The 16943-nt window shown below is 47.6% G+C and overlaps 1 protein-coding gene across 1 annotated transcript; it reads left to right on the top strand.

Annotated features, from left to right (window-relative positions):
- Positions 1–2832: 2832 nt before the first annotated feature.
- Positions 2833–16740, top strand: srp72 (signal recognition particle 72). The gene is made up of 19 exons (XM_030367829.1): positions 2833–3024; positions 3782–3902; positions 4051–4174; positions 4686–4829; positions 5152–5263; positions 5362–5393; positions 7242–7366; positions 7658–7715; positions 8090–8221; positions 8567–8695; positions 9012–9084; positions 9214–9278; positions 9529–9624; positions 9836–9939; positions 10185–10262; positions 12376–12513; positions 14790–14827; positions 15109–15268; positions 15936–16740. The coding sequence occupies exons 1-19, from the start codon at positions 2925–2927 to the stop codon at positions 16105–16107; spliced, it is 2001 nt and encodes a 666-aa protein (XP_030223689.1). The 5' UTR covers positions 2833–2924; the 3' UTR covers positions 16108–16740.
- The last annotated feature ends 203 nt before the right edge of the window (positions 16741–16943 follow it).

Genomic DNA, 16943 nt, shown 5'->3' with positions numbered 1-16943 from the left:
GTGAAAACCACTATAAGTTGGGGCATGTGGAGAGTTTTAGTTATGTGCCATCGCTATGTGCCATCTCTGTGCCGAGTTCCAAGTGCGGGTGTGGTGACGTATATCATATGCGTCGAGAGCAGCGAAGAGCTGTAGTTCACAAAGCGGCCTCACATAAAACCTAAAATTATCAAACTTCTTTACGAAAATGTTTAGTTTCCTTTGTACGAAAAATTATCAATTAAATCCACAAACAACATATGTGTAATCCAGGGCATATAAAGACTGGGACCAGAAAATAATTATTTTCTCTCCATTGACACCCATTCACATTTTTCGATCTCATAGGTCCCATGAGCTCTACCGGAAGGGGCGTGACTTCGCCACTATAGGCGATGCAGACGAATACAAATTAAAATATAGCTGCGAGCAGCAATGTGGGTGTCAAGTATGGCGACACATTAGTGCCATAATTCACTTATGTGATAAAAGATGCATTCGGGCGTATTATATTATTCCACACGCGTAGATATTAACTGCGAGCGCGCAAATGATCTCTGCGAGCGCAAAAAAGCCTCTCGCGCGCGCAAATTACCTCATCGCGCGCAAAACAGCCTCTCGCACGCGCAAATTACCTCAGCGCGCGCAAAACCTCTCGCGAAAGATGTTTTACGCTCTCGCTCGAATTTAATTTTGGCACTATGGGGGAGGGAACCAAGGCAGGGCGGGCTTTCCTATGATTGGCCGTTTCTGAAGCACGATATTTGATTGACAGCCCTCCTCAGCCCTCCTCTCATTCAATTCTGAATTGTACAGTAAATGGCTGAAAAGATAGTTACGTATTGTAACTCCAGATTCTATGAGTATAGGCGCAGCCTTTTAAGTGTCGGCCTCATTGTCCTTTAAATAGCTGAAGAAAAGCTGTTTATTGGGAGCAGAACGTCCGCCGGCGCCCGACTATATCTGCGAAATGCGGACGTCGTTGAGGCACGCCGCACGCGGACGTAATTGAGGCCCACGCTGTTGGTGGTCGGGGATTACACATTCTTCAGTGCTACGGCTCACGCCTAGGGATAACCCAATAGCGATAGCCTTTAAAGGCTGCTCCTATACTCATAGAATCTAGAGTTACAATAAGTAACTATCGTTTCAGCCATTTACTGTACAATTCAGAATTGAATGTGAGGAGGGCTGTCAATCAAATATCGCGCTTCAGAAACGGCCAATCATAGGAAAGCCCGCCCTGCCTTGGTTCCCTCCCCCATAGTGCCAAAATTAAATTCGAGCGCGAGCGTAAAAACATCTTTCGCGAGAGGTTTTGCACGCGCTGAGGTAATTTGCGCGCGCGAGAGGCTGTTTTGCGCGCGCAGAGATCATTTGCGCGCTCGCAGTTAATATCTACGCGTGTGGAATAATATAATACGCCCGAATGCATCTTTTATCACATAAGTGAATTATGGCACTAATGTGTCGCCATAGTCAAGCATAATGGGACTCGGTAGGCTAATTCTGCCGGATGGACGAAATCGGCCAGGGGGCTATATGACGACCGTCTCGGAAATCGGCAATACCGACAGCCGGTGGGATGAGCATTATGCGAGTACGCGTCAATGTTTACCAAATGGGAAAAGGACCCCACCTAGAGGTAAGGGCGAAATACAGTCTGCCTGACAGAACAAATGTCACCAATACATAGGGGTATTCTGAACAATATCCCTAAAAGAGACACAATGTAAACAAGCATCCGTTCTGGAGGTGGTTCGTGAAGCATCTAATCCAGTGGGAATTGCAGTTTATATTGTAAGTGGGGGGAATGGTAAATATAGTCATTGTTGCATTATACATTAAGTACCGCTTGTCGCCACACGAGTGCAGTGTCTACCCATAAATGAGCGCCGTCAAGTTTGATTGGCTGTCACAGCCAAACGGTTTTGAATTTGAGAAAGCTGTTTGATACATTTGTTCAGCTTGGTCTGAAGATCATTTATGCCAAGGTTCATGAAGATTGGACATAATTTGTGGCCTGTGGAAATTTACAACTGATTTTGACAACTTTCAACATGGTGGCCAAGTTCTGATGTTGCCATGAGAAATAATTTATAAGCTATATGGGGAGGTCTGATAGTATCACCAGACATTGAAAATAAGTTTTAAATATACTCATGTGAAGAGAGAGGAGTCAAAACACATCGACATTAATAACAGCGCCCCCTAGAGGTCAAAGGTCACCAAATTCATTCAGTGTAACCGTGATGGGGTCATGGGTCTATGTTCAATGTTGGTTATGATATGTCAAAGGGCTGCTGAGATATGGGCTCACTTCCTGTTTGGCGACTTGAATTTGACAAATCTATTCGATGTTTTGTATCAAGCATGGCCGGAAGATCATGTGTGCCAAGTTTCGAGATGATTGGACAAGCTTTGTGATAGAAGTAGCATTTTGAAGGTTTTTGACATAAACCAAGATTGGGAAAATCCATCATGGCGCAAAATCGTCATAGGGTGCGTTGAACTCGGCTTGGACCAAGGAATCTAATGATACCTGGTTTGTGAATATTGGATGAATGGGTCAAAAGTTATAAACATGAAGGCATGTGCAACTTTGACCTGTTGGTGGCGCTAGAGCTGTTGGGCTAGTGACCTGACATTGGCTTAATGGGCTAATGGGGCTGTCCTGAACCAGTGTGCCAAATTTCACAACTTTTCGCCAAGCGGTTCTATGGGCTGCCATTGACTCCCACTGAAGGATAATAATAGGAATTCATACAAAAACAATAGGTTGTCGCGCAACTTTGTTGCTTGACACCCAATTAATGATTTCGTTTGTATGACCTTTTTTTAATTATCGATCTATTTAATCGGTAACATGAATATACGGTATTTATTTTACCACCCGGAAACATAATACTTCTACTTCCGGTTGGCTCTACCCTCATTCACCGAAGATGGCGAGCGGAGGGGGGCACGTCGCGGCGCTCTGGACTGAAGTGAACCGCTGTGGGCAGAATGGAGACTTTGCCAGGGCTCTCAAGGCAGTCAATAAAAGTAGGTGTCCGGGATTAAACGTCCACTTATTTGACACAATGATCGGATTGTTGGAAGTAGTTGTAATTGTTGTTAGGGCGCCAATCACTGGGTAGAACCAGCTGTTAGCATAGCGATGCTAGGTACAGTTAGCCGTTCATTTCAGGTGTCAAACGTGTTTAAACACTGATTGGATGTTTCTGTTACGTGAGTGTGGATGGGTGATCCGTCAATTCTGCTTCCAACTTACCATTGAGGCTATTGGATGGTGTTTCTGTCCTGAGCCGTGATGGACAGTGTGTTCTCCTGGCGGACCAATGACGTGTCCCTGTGGAGGGGCTCTTTAGGGTGAATCTCTGGTCGCCTTGACCCTCCAATCCGCACCTGGTTCAGTTTAACTGCATGTGAAAACTTGACACTGATATACTGATAGGTTACTCTTATTTTAGGGTTGCTTCGCTGTATTTCATTTTTTTGGTCATGTACTTTCTGCTCTGATATCCTTCTCTGGCGTCTGTTGTGGTCAACCTAACGATTGTTAGTGCTTGGCACTTGGTTCTATGAACGTACCTACAGCGATATATTGTTTATCACCTTCTGATAATTGCACTTATTGTAAGCAGCTTTGGATAAAATCGTCTGCTAAATGCCCTAAATGTGTGCTACACAGACCGTGTTCTTGTCTTTGGCCAGGAGTATGTTTTTAGCACATTGTCTTTCAATGGATCTGAGGGCTATTCTCAGTACTTCATCATCTTTTCACCAAACTGTCTTTCAGTTCTGCACGAAGCCAAGGATGACATCACAGCCCTCCACTGTAAAGTCGTCTGTCTTGTTCAAAACAGCAGCTTCAAGGAAGCCTTAAATGTGATGAACAACTACTCTAAACTGCTTGGCAAGTAAGTGATCACCGTCACTTTATGTCAGCTTAATCGTTTGTTGTTTCACCCTCTTGAGAACGCCACAACTAACTAAAGCATCCCTTTTTGTTTTCTCAATGTTCTCGCTGCGTTGTGCTACGCTGTGTGTGACCCTCCTCTTCCTCAGTGACCTGGTGGTGTTCGAGAAGGCGTACTGTGAGTATCGTCTGAACCGGGTGGAGAGCGCCCTGAAGACCATCGAGGCAGCCTCCGAGCAGACCGACAAGCTGAAGGAGCTGTACGGCCAGGTGGTGAGTTCCCACACCTCCAGAGACCTCTTCGTCCTCTCTCTTGAGGAGGATAGAAGTCCTGTTCAGTGGCCTACTGGTCTACCTTGAGGCTAGGGTGAGGTGAAGTGTTTTGGAGGCTTATTACATATTTCTGACAGGTCACAGCTAGTAAGCGATTGAACAATTAATAGTTTCTTTTTTCCAATCCTGCCTATGTATCCAATCCTGTATGTCATTATTCCAATTGAACCAGCTCTCGCTCCATTTCCATACATATGTTTGGCAGATCAGATCTTTATGAGCCTGTAATGCCAATGTGACATTTCAACCAAAAACTGCAATCTGCTGCTAATAAAATCTCCTTGTAGTAATAATGTTCATGACATTATTCATAATCATTACCTACAACCTACTGTTGGTGTGCTGCCATTCATTTCTTCACATGGTGGTGGTGTGCCCCGGCCTCAGAAAGGTTGGGCACCACTGGCCCGGTCGAGGTGGGATGTGATGTAACGAGGTGTTCCTTCCCCAGCTCTACAGATTGGAGCGCTACGACGAGTGCAAGGCGGTGTACACGGACCTGATCAGGAACTCCCAGGATGAGTACGAGGAGGAGAGGAAGACCAACCTGTCCGCCGTGGTAGCGGCCATGAGCCAGTGGGGCGAGAGCTCTCCGGTGAGTCTGCTGCTGAAACGACCTCACAGTCAGACGCATGTTGGAGGGTGGGGGGGGGGGGGGGGGGGGGGGGGGGGGTGGTGGTTAACACCGGCGTACAACGCTGAATCAACTGTTGACATTCAGACTCATTGTGGAGTGGGAGACAGAGGGGTAGAGACTGGGGGAGACGGACGGATGGACGGACTGACTGAGAGAATGAGAGGGGAAGAGAGAACAAGACTGGGATAGACAAGTAGATGAAGAAAGAGAGGGGTAGAGAAAAAGACAGTAGCTAAGTAGTCAATGGCGTCCCTGTACTGATGTTTTGTTCCTCCTACAGGAGGACCTGGGTCTCTCTGAGACGACGTATGAGCTGTGCTACAACGCAGCCTGCTCCCTGATTGGTCAGGGACAGCTCACCGAGGCCCTCAATAAACTAAAGCAAGCCGAAGGTGAGTCCGGTCTCCTTCTGGTCCTCTTTCACTACTTACCGCGTTAGTTTTGTTGAACTCTGACCTTGACAAGAACTCAATCTCTCTCTTTTTGGCAGAGCTCTGCAGAGTCTCCTTTGCTGACGATACTGTAAGTCTTCTGTTTTATGCATTCATTATTTTTTATTTAATAATAATAGATTCAATTTATATAGCTCTTTTCTCACACTCAAAGCACTTTACATAGGGGCACAACAATAGATAAATAAGAACAACTTTTAGAGTTGATGGGGCTAGGGTTGATGGGTGATCTAGGGGTAGGCAGAGGAGAAGAGATGATTCTTGAGGCGGGACTAAAAGATGGTGAGGGACTCGGAGTCACAAATATGTTGGGGGAGGGAGTTCCAGAGCCTGGGAGCTGCCCTGGAGAAGGCTCTGTCACCAAGGCTGTGGAGTTTTGATGTGTGGGTGGAGAGGAGACCGGCATAGGAGGATCTGAGGGCCCGGGGGGGTTGGTAGAGGGAGAGAAGGTCAAAGAGATATGGGGGGGCCAAATGGGGGAGGGCTTTGTAGGTGAGGACCAGGAGTTTGTAGTGGATCCAGTGTGAGATGGGGAGCCAGTGGAGATTCTTGAGGACTGGGGTGATGTGAGGAGACGGGCTGCTGCATTCTGGACCAGTTGGAGTCTGTTGATTGAGGTGGTGGAGATGCCGGCGAGGAGTGAATTGCAATAATCAAGGCGGGAGGAGATGAAGGCATGGATGAGTCTTTCTGCAGGGGTTGGGGTGTGAGGGAGGATCTGATCTTTGCGCTATTACGGAGGTGATAGAAGGAGGTTTTGAAAGTGTGGGGTTCAAGGGAGAGGGTGGAATCAAAGATTACGCCAAGGTTGCAGGCCTGGGGGGAGGGGGAGACCATGGTGCCGTCAATAGTGAGTGTGGGGGGGTTTGCAAGTTTACTGAGGGTGGAATTGGAGCCAATGAGGATGAGTTCAGTTTTGTTGCTGTTAAGTTTCAGGAAGTTATTATGCATCCAGAGAGTAAGTGAAGACAGGCAGGATTTAATGTGGGAGAGGGGGGGGGGGGTGTGGGGGGATTTGGTGCTGAGGTAAATCTGGGTTTCGTCGGCGTAGCAGTGGAAGTCCATGGAGAAATAGCGGAGTAACTGACCAAGGGGGAGGAGGTAAATGATGAAGAGGAGGGGGCCCAAGTACAGAACCTTGGGGAAGGGCTTGTGTGACGGTGGCTGTGGCAGATGTGTGGTTGTGGAGGGAGATGAAGTGAGATCTGTTGGAGAGGTAGGAGTGAAGCCAGCTGAGTGCAGTACCTTCGATACCGAGGTTGCTGAGTCTTGTGAGCAGGATGTTGTGGTTTACGGTATCGAAGGCTGCACTCAGGTCAAGGAGGATGAGGAAGTTGAGGGAACCAGAGTCGGCAGAGGTGTTAGGTGGTCATTGAGGAGGGCGGGTTCTGTGCTGTGGAGGGGGCGGAAGCCAGATTGGAGGGGTTTGAAAAGGTTATTGGCGTGGAGATGGGACTGGAGTTGTGTGGTGACGATGCGTTCAAGGGTCTTGGAGAGGAAGGGGAGGTTGGAGATTGGGCGGTAGTTACTGAGGGAGGAGGGGTCGAGACCAGGTTTCTTGAGGGTGGGGGTGACAGCAGCAGATTTGAAGGCAGAGGGGACAGTTCCATGGGACAGTGAGGAGTTAGAGAGCTTAGTGAGGTAAGAGCGAAGAACTGGAGGAATGAGTTACAGGTCTTCCCGACGGAGCAGCTAGCGTTAGCCGCCACTCGATAGATGAGCGGGGGGGACCCACTAGCAGGATTCGGGAGGCGAGTGGATGAAAGTTTATTTAAGCGTAATCTTTCATTGTGATGTTTAGCAGTGGGGTCCTATTGGGAGGGTGAAGCTTATGTGTGGGGCTGTTTTGAAGCTGTTTTTCTGGTAGAGAATCTATCTTGATGACTTGCTGTCTCTCCCGCCACGCTTACCCTCACAGGACATGACGGAGGAGGACATTGAGTCGGAGCTGGCCGTCATCCACTCCCAGATGGCCTACATCATGCAGCTACAAGGACGCACAGAGGAGGCTCTGCAGCGCTACAATCAGGTCATCAAGCTCAAGTGAGTCAGGAACACCGTGAGGCGGCGTCGAATTGAACTGTGCAGAACGACCGTGTTATGCTGCTGTTTGATGCAACAGAACGTGAACTTTCAAGTTCACCAGTACAACAATAAGTCTGATTCTGTATTTTAACTTTATGTCCGGTTAGCCTCAGAGTGGTACTTGGTTTATTAGAGGGCCACTCCCTGTGGGTACTGTAAATAAACTTCTCTGTGCAACAACACTGAAGAAGCTCAGCCTAAGGATGTTGAATGCTGAAGTGTTAACACGGTCCCTGGTTGTCCCTGCAGGCCGTCAGACGTCGGGCTCCTCGCTGTTACTGCCAACAACATCATAACGATAAACAAGGTGAGAGAAAGACCCCACCTCGTGACTACGGTTAAGGGCTGATTATGGTCCCACATCTAGGACCACACAGACGCTTCGACAGTCGTGAACCTGTTTTGGTTCTGTCGGGATTGAGTGAGCGGAACAATCGCAGCCCTTGCTGCTGCATCACCTCGACAGAAGGTCAGAATTTTTGGGAGGCGCATGTCCGGCCCTTGCAGTGGACGCAAGGATGGTCCGCAAGGACGTAACGGGGCCGTATAATCTGCCCTTTACGCTCTCCCGCTTAAACCAACCACGCCCTCTTCAGCATCATAAGAGTGTTAATGGTACGAGGTCCTGTGGGTAATGGGAGTACTAACGTCTGTCTGTCTGTCTGTCTGTCCCTCCCTCAGGACCAAAACGTGTTTGACTCTAAGAAGAAGGTGAAGCTGACGAGCACGGACGGGGTGGAGCACAAGCTGGCCCGCAGGCAGCTGCAGGCCATCGACTTCAACAAGGCCCTGCTGGCCATGTACACTAACCAGGTAACCCTAGCGACCATGTAACCGTAGCCACCACATTGTAACTAGAGACGGGGTAACCCTAGCGACTATGTTACTGTAGCGACCGGGTAACCTTAGCAGCCATGTAACCACAGCAACTGGGTTACCGTAGCGACTGGGGTCACCATAGCAACCATGTTACCGTAGCGACCGGGTTACCGTAGTGACCGGGTATACCTAGCGACTGGGTTGACGATCCCTAGCTACCAGGTTACTATCCCAACATCCTTCCTATGAAAGTGCTCACTGAGTCAGACGTCTCAGTGTGAGAGTGTGAAGCCCCAGGGCCATCAGAACTGACCAGGGCTGTGTCTCTGTCTCCAATAGGCGGAGCAGTGCAGAAAGCTGGCGTCGGGCCTCCAGACCCAGAACCCAGGGCAGCCCCGGCCCGTCCTGGTGCAGGTGGCCCAGCTGTGCAGAGAGAAGCAGCACGGCAAAGCCATAGAGCAGCTGCAGGTAGAGAACACTCTCTCTCTCTCTCTCTCTCTCTCTCTCTCTCTCTCTCTCTCTCTCTCTCTCTCTCTCTCTCTCTCTCTCTCTCTCTCTCTCTCTCTCTCTCTCTCTCTCTCTCTCTCTCTCTCTCTCTCTCTCTCTCTCTCTCTCTCTCTCTCTCTCTCTCTCTCTCTCTCTCTCTCTCTCTCTCTCTCTCTCTCTCTCTCTCTCTCTCTCTCAAACTATGGGCATAATACACAGCATACTGTGCTGCCTTGGTGCAGGTAGAAGCAACACACACCTGTACAGCCCTTGTGACCGGTCCGTCTCTCTCTTGAAGCAATTCGCAGAGCAGCATCCGGAGAGTGCGTCCGGGATCAAGATGACCATGGCACAACTGTACCTGACTCAAGGTGCGCCTCTTAAAGTGATACTGCATGCATTCAACTGCATATTTGCACAAAGTCTCAAAAGAGCCATACACACAGATGACAACAATGAAAACACGCTGGTAACAATAATGATCTTATTTCGTTTGGTAGGTCATGTCACGAAAGCCTGCGACATCCTGAGGTTGATCGAAGATTTCAAGCACAAACAAGGAATGGTACGTTTAAATCGAATGCAATACTCGATACGATTTATCAAAGCTTCTCTCATCCATCACATAACGTCATGCCACCGTGCCAAGATGCCAGCGTCGCTATGGGAATCAAAAGAACAAGAAGCAATTATATTCATGAGTGTACGATCTTCAACCTCAGAGCGCTGGTTTCAGACTCCAGACTGTATCACGTGACTGCATCACGTGACACGCTCAGCTGCCAGGGACCAATCAAATGTCTCCTCTTCCCAAGGTGTCGGCCCTGGTGTCCATGTACAGCCACGAGGAGGACATCGACAGCGCCATTGAGGTGTTCAGCCAGGCCATCCAGTACTACCAGTCCCAACAGGTAGGGGGCATCACCGTGTCTCAGCGGACCTCGGGTCAGTCCTGGTCACCTGGGGTCGGTCTGTGGGGAAGGGGTGGAGATGACTACTCTTGGAGAGTCTGCTCCAGTGTTTCCTAAACTTTGGGTGGCGCAAATGTTGTACCCTGACCCGTTCTGTTCTCTCTCTCACTCCCTCCCTCCCCCATTCTCTCTCTCTCTCTCCTACTCTCAGTCCGGCTCTCCAACACATCTGGCCCTCGTCCGCGAGGCCGCCAACTTCAAACTGAAGCACGGCCGGAAACGAGAAGCCATCAGCGACCTGGAGCAGCTCTGGAAGTACGTAGTCCCGGCTCTGTTTATCGTGTTTAGAAGGAGGAGATGGGAGGTGTATTAATCCATGACACTCACTGTGGTGTGGACTCACCTTTTTGAGATGTCCTGTGTGTTGCTTCATGATGTCCTATTTGTTTCATGTCTACCATGTGTGTGTTTCTTTGTGTATACTATGTGTGTGTTTCTCTGTGTTTAGATGCCCTGTGTTTTACTTCATGTCCGCCATGTGTGTGTTTCTTTGTAACCAGGCAGAACCCCAAAGACATCCGCATGCTGGCCCAGCTGATCTCAGCCTACTCCGTGGTGGACGCAGACAAGGCCAAGTCGTATCCCTTTAAAACAGTGATCACTTCCTTCATTCCTCCAAGTCGTATCCCTTTAAAACCGTGATCACTTCCTTCATTCCTCCAAGTTGTATCCCTTTAAAACAGTGATAACTTCCTTCATTCCTCCATGTCGTATCCCTTTAAAACCGTGATCACTTCCTTCATTCACGCTAGATGTATTGACGTGTGGCGTTCACAGCAGAAACCAGGATCTGACTTAAAAAGCTTGAAAACTAAAATGATTATACAATGAGAGGCAGAAATGAGGGGTAAATGTAAGCTATAATATTAACCTCTACGGTAAGATTTCAGGAAATAAGGGAACCCTGACAGCATATGCAGCATAACACTTTATATCAGTGTTGTTTTCGTCAGGCAAGACGAAAATGAGACTAAGACGAACGTCACCAAAGCCATATAAAGACTAAAATGTGACGAAAAATGTAGACATTTTCGTCAGACGAGAACTAGACGAGACTAAATTGTTAGTGAGTGGACGAACAAAGTTTCAAAACATGCTTTTTTCCCGCCAACTATAATATGCGTGCAATGTCAATCAAGAGCTCAGACATCAGAAATGGAGCCAGCTGCTTGTCCTAACAGTCACGCCCCCATCACACACTAAAAGCCTCGCTCGCGCGCAGCTGCGCCTGCACGCACACGGCACACACACACTCATAGGGTGTGTTCGAAACCGCGTACTTGCTTACTGCTTACTACCTACTAAATATTTGGCTTACTTCTCGAATCCTTAAATAATGATTGAGTAATCCATTTGAGTAATCAACGTTCAGAAGACCGTCCTTACTTAACCACCTCAGATGACGTGAATCAAATGACGTGTCAATAACCTAACGGCCGGACGCCGTTAATAAATATTATAAATAAATATATAAACGTCACATTTAAGGTCACAGTACATCTTCAACCTAAGGATTTGCGGTGATATGTTAAAAACAATTATTAAACAATTATTAAAAGCACTGCTGCTGCGGCTCTCCGTTTAGCCCCATTGCTTCCACTGTTCTTTTGAATAGACGCAGTGCATTCTGGGGCAGTTGAGTACGTCTAGTAAGCTGGCGATGCTTACTCAAAATCTTTACGGAAGTAGAAGACATTCGGATACTACTCGCTTACCTAAAACTCGCTTACTACGTTCTGCATACTCAATTTGACGTCATAGTTAGTAGGAGTAGTATGCAAGTACGCGGTTTCGAACACACCCATACACTACAGAGAGAGGCTGGTGGACGAGGCACACACACACTCATACACTACAGAGAGAGGCTGGTGGACGAGACACACACACACACACACACACACACACACACACACACACACACACACACACACACACACACACACACACACACACACACACACACACACACACACACACACACCCCATGGCAGCAGCAGCGGTGCTAGCAGCGGTGCTAGCAGCGGACTCAAACCTTTGGAGTTTTCGTCGGACTAAAACTAGACTAAAACCTTTTGAGTTTTCGTCAGACTAAAACTAGACTAAAACTTTCAAAGATAGAAATGACTAAAATGGGACTAAAACTAAGAAGCATTTCGTCAAAAAGACTAAGACTAAAACTAAATCTAAAATGCCTGCCAAAAACAACACTGCTTTATATGCTGCATTATTAACCGTGTATCTAAAGATTCCCAAGAGGTGTGTATGTATGTATGTATGTATGTATGTATGTATGTATGTATGTATGTATGTATGTATGTATATATGTATATATGTATATATTAATTTACATATTAATTTACATTTAGCAGACGCTTTTATCCAAAGCGACTTACAATAAGTACATTTGTGAGAAGAAAGAGAAACAACAATTTATCTCTGTCGGTACAGTAAGGATGTTTATAGAACCAAGTGCCAAGCACTAACAATCACTAGGTTAACCCATTCCCTGTAAACAACCAAGATAGCTAGTGTAAGATGCTACAACATGCTAAGTAGTGTTTTTTAAACAATTTTTCTGCATTCCTATGTGAAGGTTATATAAAGTGTAATGCGGCGTTAGTATGTGAATAGCGAGTCCTCACGGAGGCGGTACTCTGAGCCCACACCAGTGATCCTCAACCCGCCCCCCAGCCTCAGTAAACACCTGCCCTCGCCCGACTCCATGGCGCTGAAGGTGGACGTGGAGGAGCTTGAGAACTCGCACGGCGCCACCTACATCAGGAAGAAGGCGGCAAAGCCTGCGGGCGACGCAGTGCCCAAGGAGCAAGGGTAGGAGACTGCCGAGCTCTACCTAACTCAGGAGGTAGAGCGGGTCGACCTGTAGCCGGAAGGTTGCTGGTTCGATCCCCGGCTCCTCCTAGCTGAGTGTCGAGGTGTCCCTGAGCAATACGCCGCACCCTAACTGGTCTTGACGTGCTGGCTGTCGCCTTGCGTGGTAGACTCTGCCGTCGGTGTGTGTATATGCACTGTCGTGAGTCGCTTTGGATAAAAGCGTCCGCTGAATGTAAACGAGACCGGCAGGCCTACGGACCTCGTGCAGTCACCCTGGGTTGTGGCCTGTCCTGTTAGCAGGAGGAGCTTTTATTAGTGTTTATTAAACCTTATTGCACTAGATGGGACTCGTGGAGATTAGAATCTCTTGGTTGAATCGACCTGGTCAAGAAAGCAGCATTAACATCCCAACAGGGTGACAGCGAGATGAAGCTACAACACTCTTATACCAGAGCGTAGAGGAACCGCCGGTTTAGACATAAGACTGCAAATCCAATCCTTGAAGGTGCCATGGCATGAAAATCTCACTTTATGAGCTTTTCTAACATAAATATGAATTCCCCTAGCCTGCCTATGTCCCCAGTGGCTAAAACTTACGTTCGGTATAAAACGAGCACTAGGTGTTCTGCTCGCCTTTGGAAAAAACGGAGGCTCCAGCGCGCTGATTTGGAATGTGGTTTCTTATGTCGTCACATTGCAGTAAGCTCCTCCCCTTACTCTGCCTGGCCCGCCCAGAGGCTTTGGCCCGGTGTGTGTGTGTGTGTGTGTGTGTGTGTGTGTGTGTGTGTGTGTGTGTGTGTGTGTGTGTGTGTGTGTGTGTGTGTGTGTGTGTGTGTGTGTGTGTGTGTGTGTGTGTGTACTGTAACGCAAGTGTTTCTTGTCGGTTCTTTGACGTCTCTTGTATTTTCACAACAAGACTGTAGTGGGGGTTATCTCAGCCATGGTTGAGAAGGAATTGGGGTAAAGGAACTTCGGCTTTGACTCCCTGAAGTACATGAACTGCGACATGCCGCCGGTTGCCGCGAGGCACCACCGCCGCGAAGCACCACCGCCCGGCAGCAGGAAGCATGCGGTTCAGTCTACTTCAGATGGATGTGGAAGAACCAGAGACGTCGCAGAACCCGACGAAGTCGTTTGTGATTCATAATATCTTCTGGAGGCGCACACAGCTTTTGGCCGTGATAATATGTATTATATGATATAGATATGTATTATATGATATTATTTAGATATAAAGCTCCAGGACTGTAACGCTAGTGTTGTACACTTCCTTGTTATTTGGATAACCGTTCTGCTTTTGGTGTTATGCGCCATAACTTATGGCGAATAACACGTCAGACTCACGCCTCTGGTATTTCCACAATGAGACTCGTAGTGGGGGTTATCTCAGCCATGGTTGAGAATGAATTGGGGGGGGGGAAAGGAACTTTGGCTTTGACTCCCACAAGACTCCCTTGGCGGCGAATGTCTCCCGCCAGTCTACTTCCGATTGCTGTGGAAGAACCAGGAACGTCGGAGAACCCAACGCGGTCGTTTGAGATTCATTATCGGCTCTCACAGCTTTTGGCCGTGATAATATATGTTCTAGATGTCTATGTAGGCTATATGATATTATTTAGTAGAGCTCCAGGACTCCCGTGTGTTCTAGAATATTTACAGAACACGGTTAAAGGCTGTGTGCGCCTCACCATCCACTGTAAACAGAGCGCATGGTACCGTGGCTGCTAGCTGCTCAGGGCCACACCCCCACCCTCCGCCTTGACCCGCCTCGCTCCTCCTCATTTGCATTATAGCTACAGACACCAAAACAGCGCATTTGGGGGAAGCTCAATGTGCGACTGGCTCGGAGTGGCTGTAACTCTGCACCACGGCTGAATTTCGGGAACGTCTTTGAATACTGTGTTGGTGGCCCACTAATAGCTTTATTCAGCATCCATAAAATAGCATGTCATGGCACCTTTAAGATTACAAATCCAATCAGTCTCCCAGCTCGACGGGCCGATTACACCGGCCAGTTGCTGTTCACTTAAGCCAGAGTGTTAGTGTTGCCCCACGTTACGACACGTTCAGGGTTTCTGCTCTGGTCTTTCTGAAATAGTGTTTACATCTATTTGCTACTTATTTGTCTCACACATGAAGTAACGGGTTTAATTATGGATCAGGATGATCTTGTTAATGTGTGTGCACCGTGTATTTTGTGCTGGAGGTATACTGTGTTTCATGTGTGTATCTGAGGTGATGTGGTCGTGATCCTACGTCTGATTCCTCCACAGAAACGTTGAAATCAAAAAGAAGAGGAAGAAGAAGAAGGGTGGGTTGCATCTGTTTCACATTCATTTAATTAATTAATATAGAACTGCTATTGGACGATCTCCATAAGCATTATATGTGAAGGCTGTGTTGCTTTGGTCCATCCCCATTAGCATTATGACTGAAGGCTGAGCTGCTATTGGTTGATCTCCTTTGGCATTATATTCAAAAACGGAGCTATACTGCTATTGGTCGATGTTGATCAGAAGTACATTAGTAAACGAGTCCTTCTTTCTTTTGGCTCCGTTCTGCTGCTGACCTGCCCTCGTTGTGGTTTTCCAGGCAAGCTGCCCAAGAACTTTGACCCCAAGGCGACCCCCGACCCCGAGCGCTGGCTGCCAATGCGGGAGCGGACGTACTACCGCGGCAAGAAGAAGGGCAAGAAGAAGGAGCAGGTCGGCAAGGGGACGCAGGGCACCACCGCTGGGGGCTCCGCAGACCTGTGAGTACCCTCCGTCTGGCCCCTGTCTGGCCCCCGTCTGGCCTCTGCGCTGGTTTAGTTCCTATTCCGGTAGAGCTGGACCAGGTTTAAAGGGGTGATGTCATGCAATGTTTGCTTCAGTCCACTGGGTTGGCTGGTAGACTGATCTATCCAGCACACGTCTAGGTGGACACACCTACTCGTGATGTCAGAAGAGGCAGATCTTTTAAAACGGCTCGTAACGGCTAATCACACTCACCCCTGGTGGTATATTATGTCACCTTTAACCAAGATGCATGTACGAAGGTCGGCTGACCAGGACTGCTCCTGATGAGCTGGCTGTCGCCTTGTTGAAATAAGTCCTAATGTAATGTAGGTGCAGTCCTACATTATATTAGTTGGTTTTGATTTAATTAGGATTCTTTATGGGATGCTGAGATGCCCAGTGTTGAACATTTGATCAAAATCGATATCACTCTAATCCTTATGTATTATAATAAATGCTATATATTGGTTTAATCCTTATGTTATATGTTGGTTTAATCCTTATGTTATGTATTATATATACATAACACTTTGCTATATTATTCCATTATAATAAATGTTATATGTTCGTTTAATCATTATAATTTATTTGTTTAATCGTTACTGTTTTATTCATGTACTGGTTTAATTTATTTCCTTCCAGGGACGCCAGTAAGACTGCCAGCAGCCCCCCCACCTCCCCCCGCCCAGGCTCCGCCTCCAGCTCCGCCTCCGGTGCGGTCCCACCCCGCCAGCAGAAGCCCGCCACCGCCTCGGGCGCCACTCGCAAGAAGGTCCCGCAGAAGAAGAAAAAGAGCGGGAAAGGGGGCTGGTAGGACCGCGGGCCCAAGAGGATGCTGCGAAACTGACGGCGAGACGGAAGCAGTTTGGTTATTTTCTACAGACCATCCATTTAATGTGCGGCCGGAGTGGCGGCCGTGCGTCTGTTTGCCGGCCAGAGGCGGGGCCAGCTGCCTCCGCCACTCAAGTGCTTTGTTTTTTATTTTTACAAAATGGCCTCCGAGCTCATTTGTGTTTCATTCTTTTTTTCAGGAGAGCGTCGATCTTACTTTTGAGATATCTATGATTACACACCAAATCAAATCCCAAAGTTGACTTGAAGGTTGAACAGAAATGTCTTTCTTTTTGTTTGGTGTGTTTTTGGGAAACAAAACCGCATCCGTTTACAAAGTCGGCAGAAATTTGTCCACACATGTCATATCCTGTCTTTATCTCATTGATAAATCTCACTTCATTTTTACGTCAGTTTGGAACGGCCACAAGGCAAGTCGGAGTATTTATTTTTTAATCCCTATGTTGGTCTCAACCCAGAGAAATTGTAATTATATTTCTCGGTGTTTCTGTTGAATGTTTCATGAACATTGCATCATGGAGATGAAAAAATTTACTATTTTGGCCAAAGGTGTCCCGTTACGCAATGTCTTAATAAACAGATCCTGGAAAATATATCCCAAGTGTTTTCGTAAATGTACTGTGACAACTGAAATCCATGTGGTCACATGGCAATATGAAAGGAAACATACAATATAAAAACGGTCATGAGGCGAGCTGTTCTGTCAGCCCAATTTGTTGGCTAATCTTAGATCTCAGTACCTGCATGTCTCACTCAATTGGAGGACCTAGAAAATGAGGGTGAGGTTTAGGTGTGGCT

This window comes from Gadus morhua, chromosome 10, assembly GCF_902167405.1.
Source record: "Gadus morhua chromosome 10, gadMor3.0, whole genome shotgun sequence".
Taxonomy (NCBI): Eukaryota; Metazoa; Chordata; class Actinopteri; order Gadiformes; family Gadidae; genus Gadus; species Gadus morhua.
Note: the sequence above shows the minus strand (reverse complement) of the source record. Positions and strands in the feature narration are given on the sequence as shown.

Bases quoted from the DNA above. Each gene is read 5' to 3' on its own strand.
- srp72 (XM_030367829.1), top strand. From the start codon at position 2,925: ATGGCGAGCGGAGGGGGGCACGTCGCGGCGCTCTGGACTGAAGTGAAC. The intron at 5,394-7,241 runs GTAAGTCTTCTG...TTACCCTCACAG, and splicing joins TCTCCTTTGCTGACGATACT to GACATGACGGAGGAGGACAT. The intron at 9,940-10,184 runs GTACGTAGTCCC...CTTTGTAACCAG, and splicing joins GACCTGGAGCAGCTCTGGAA to GCAGAACCCCAAAGACATCC.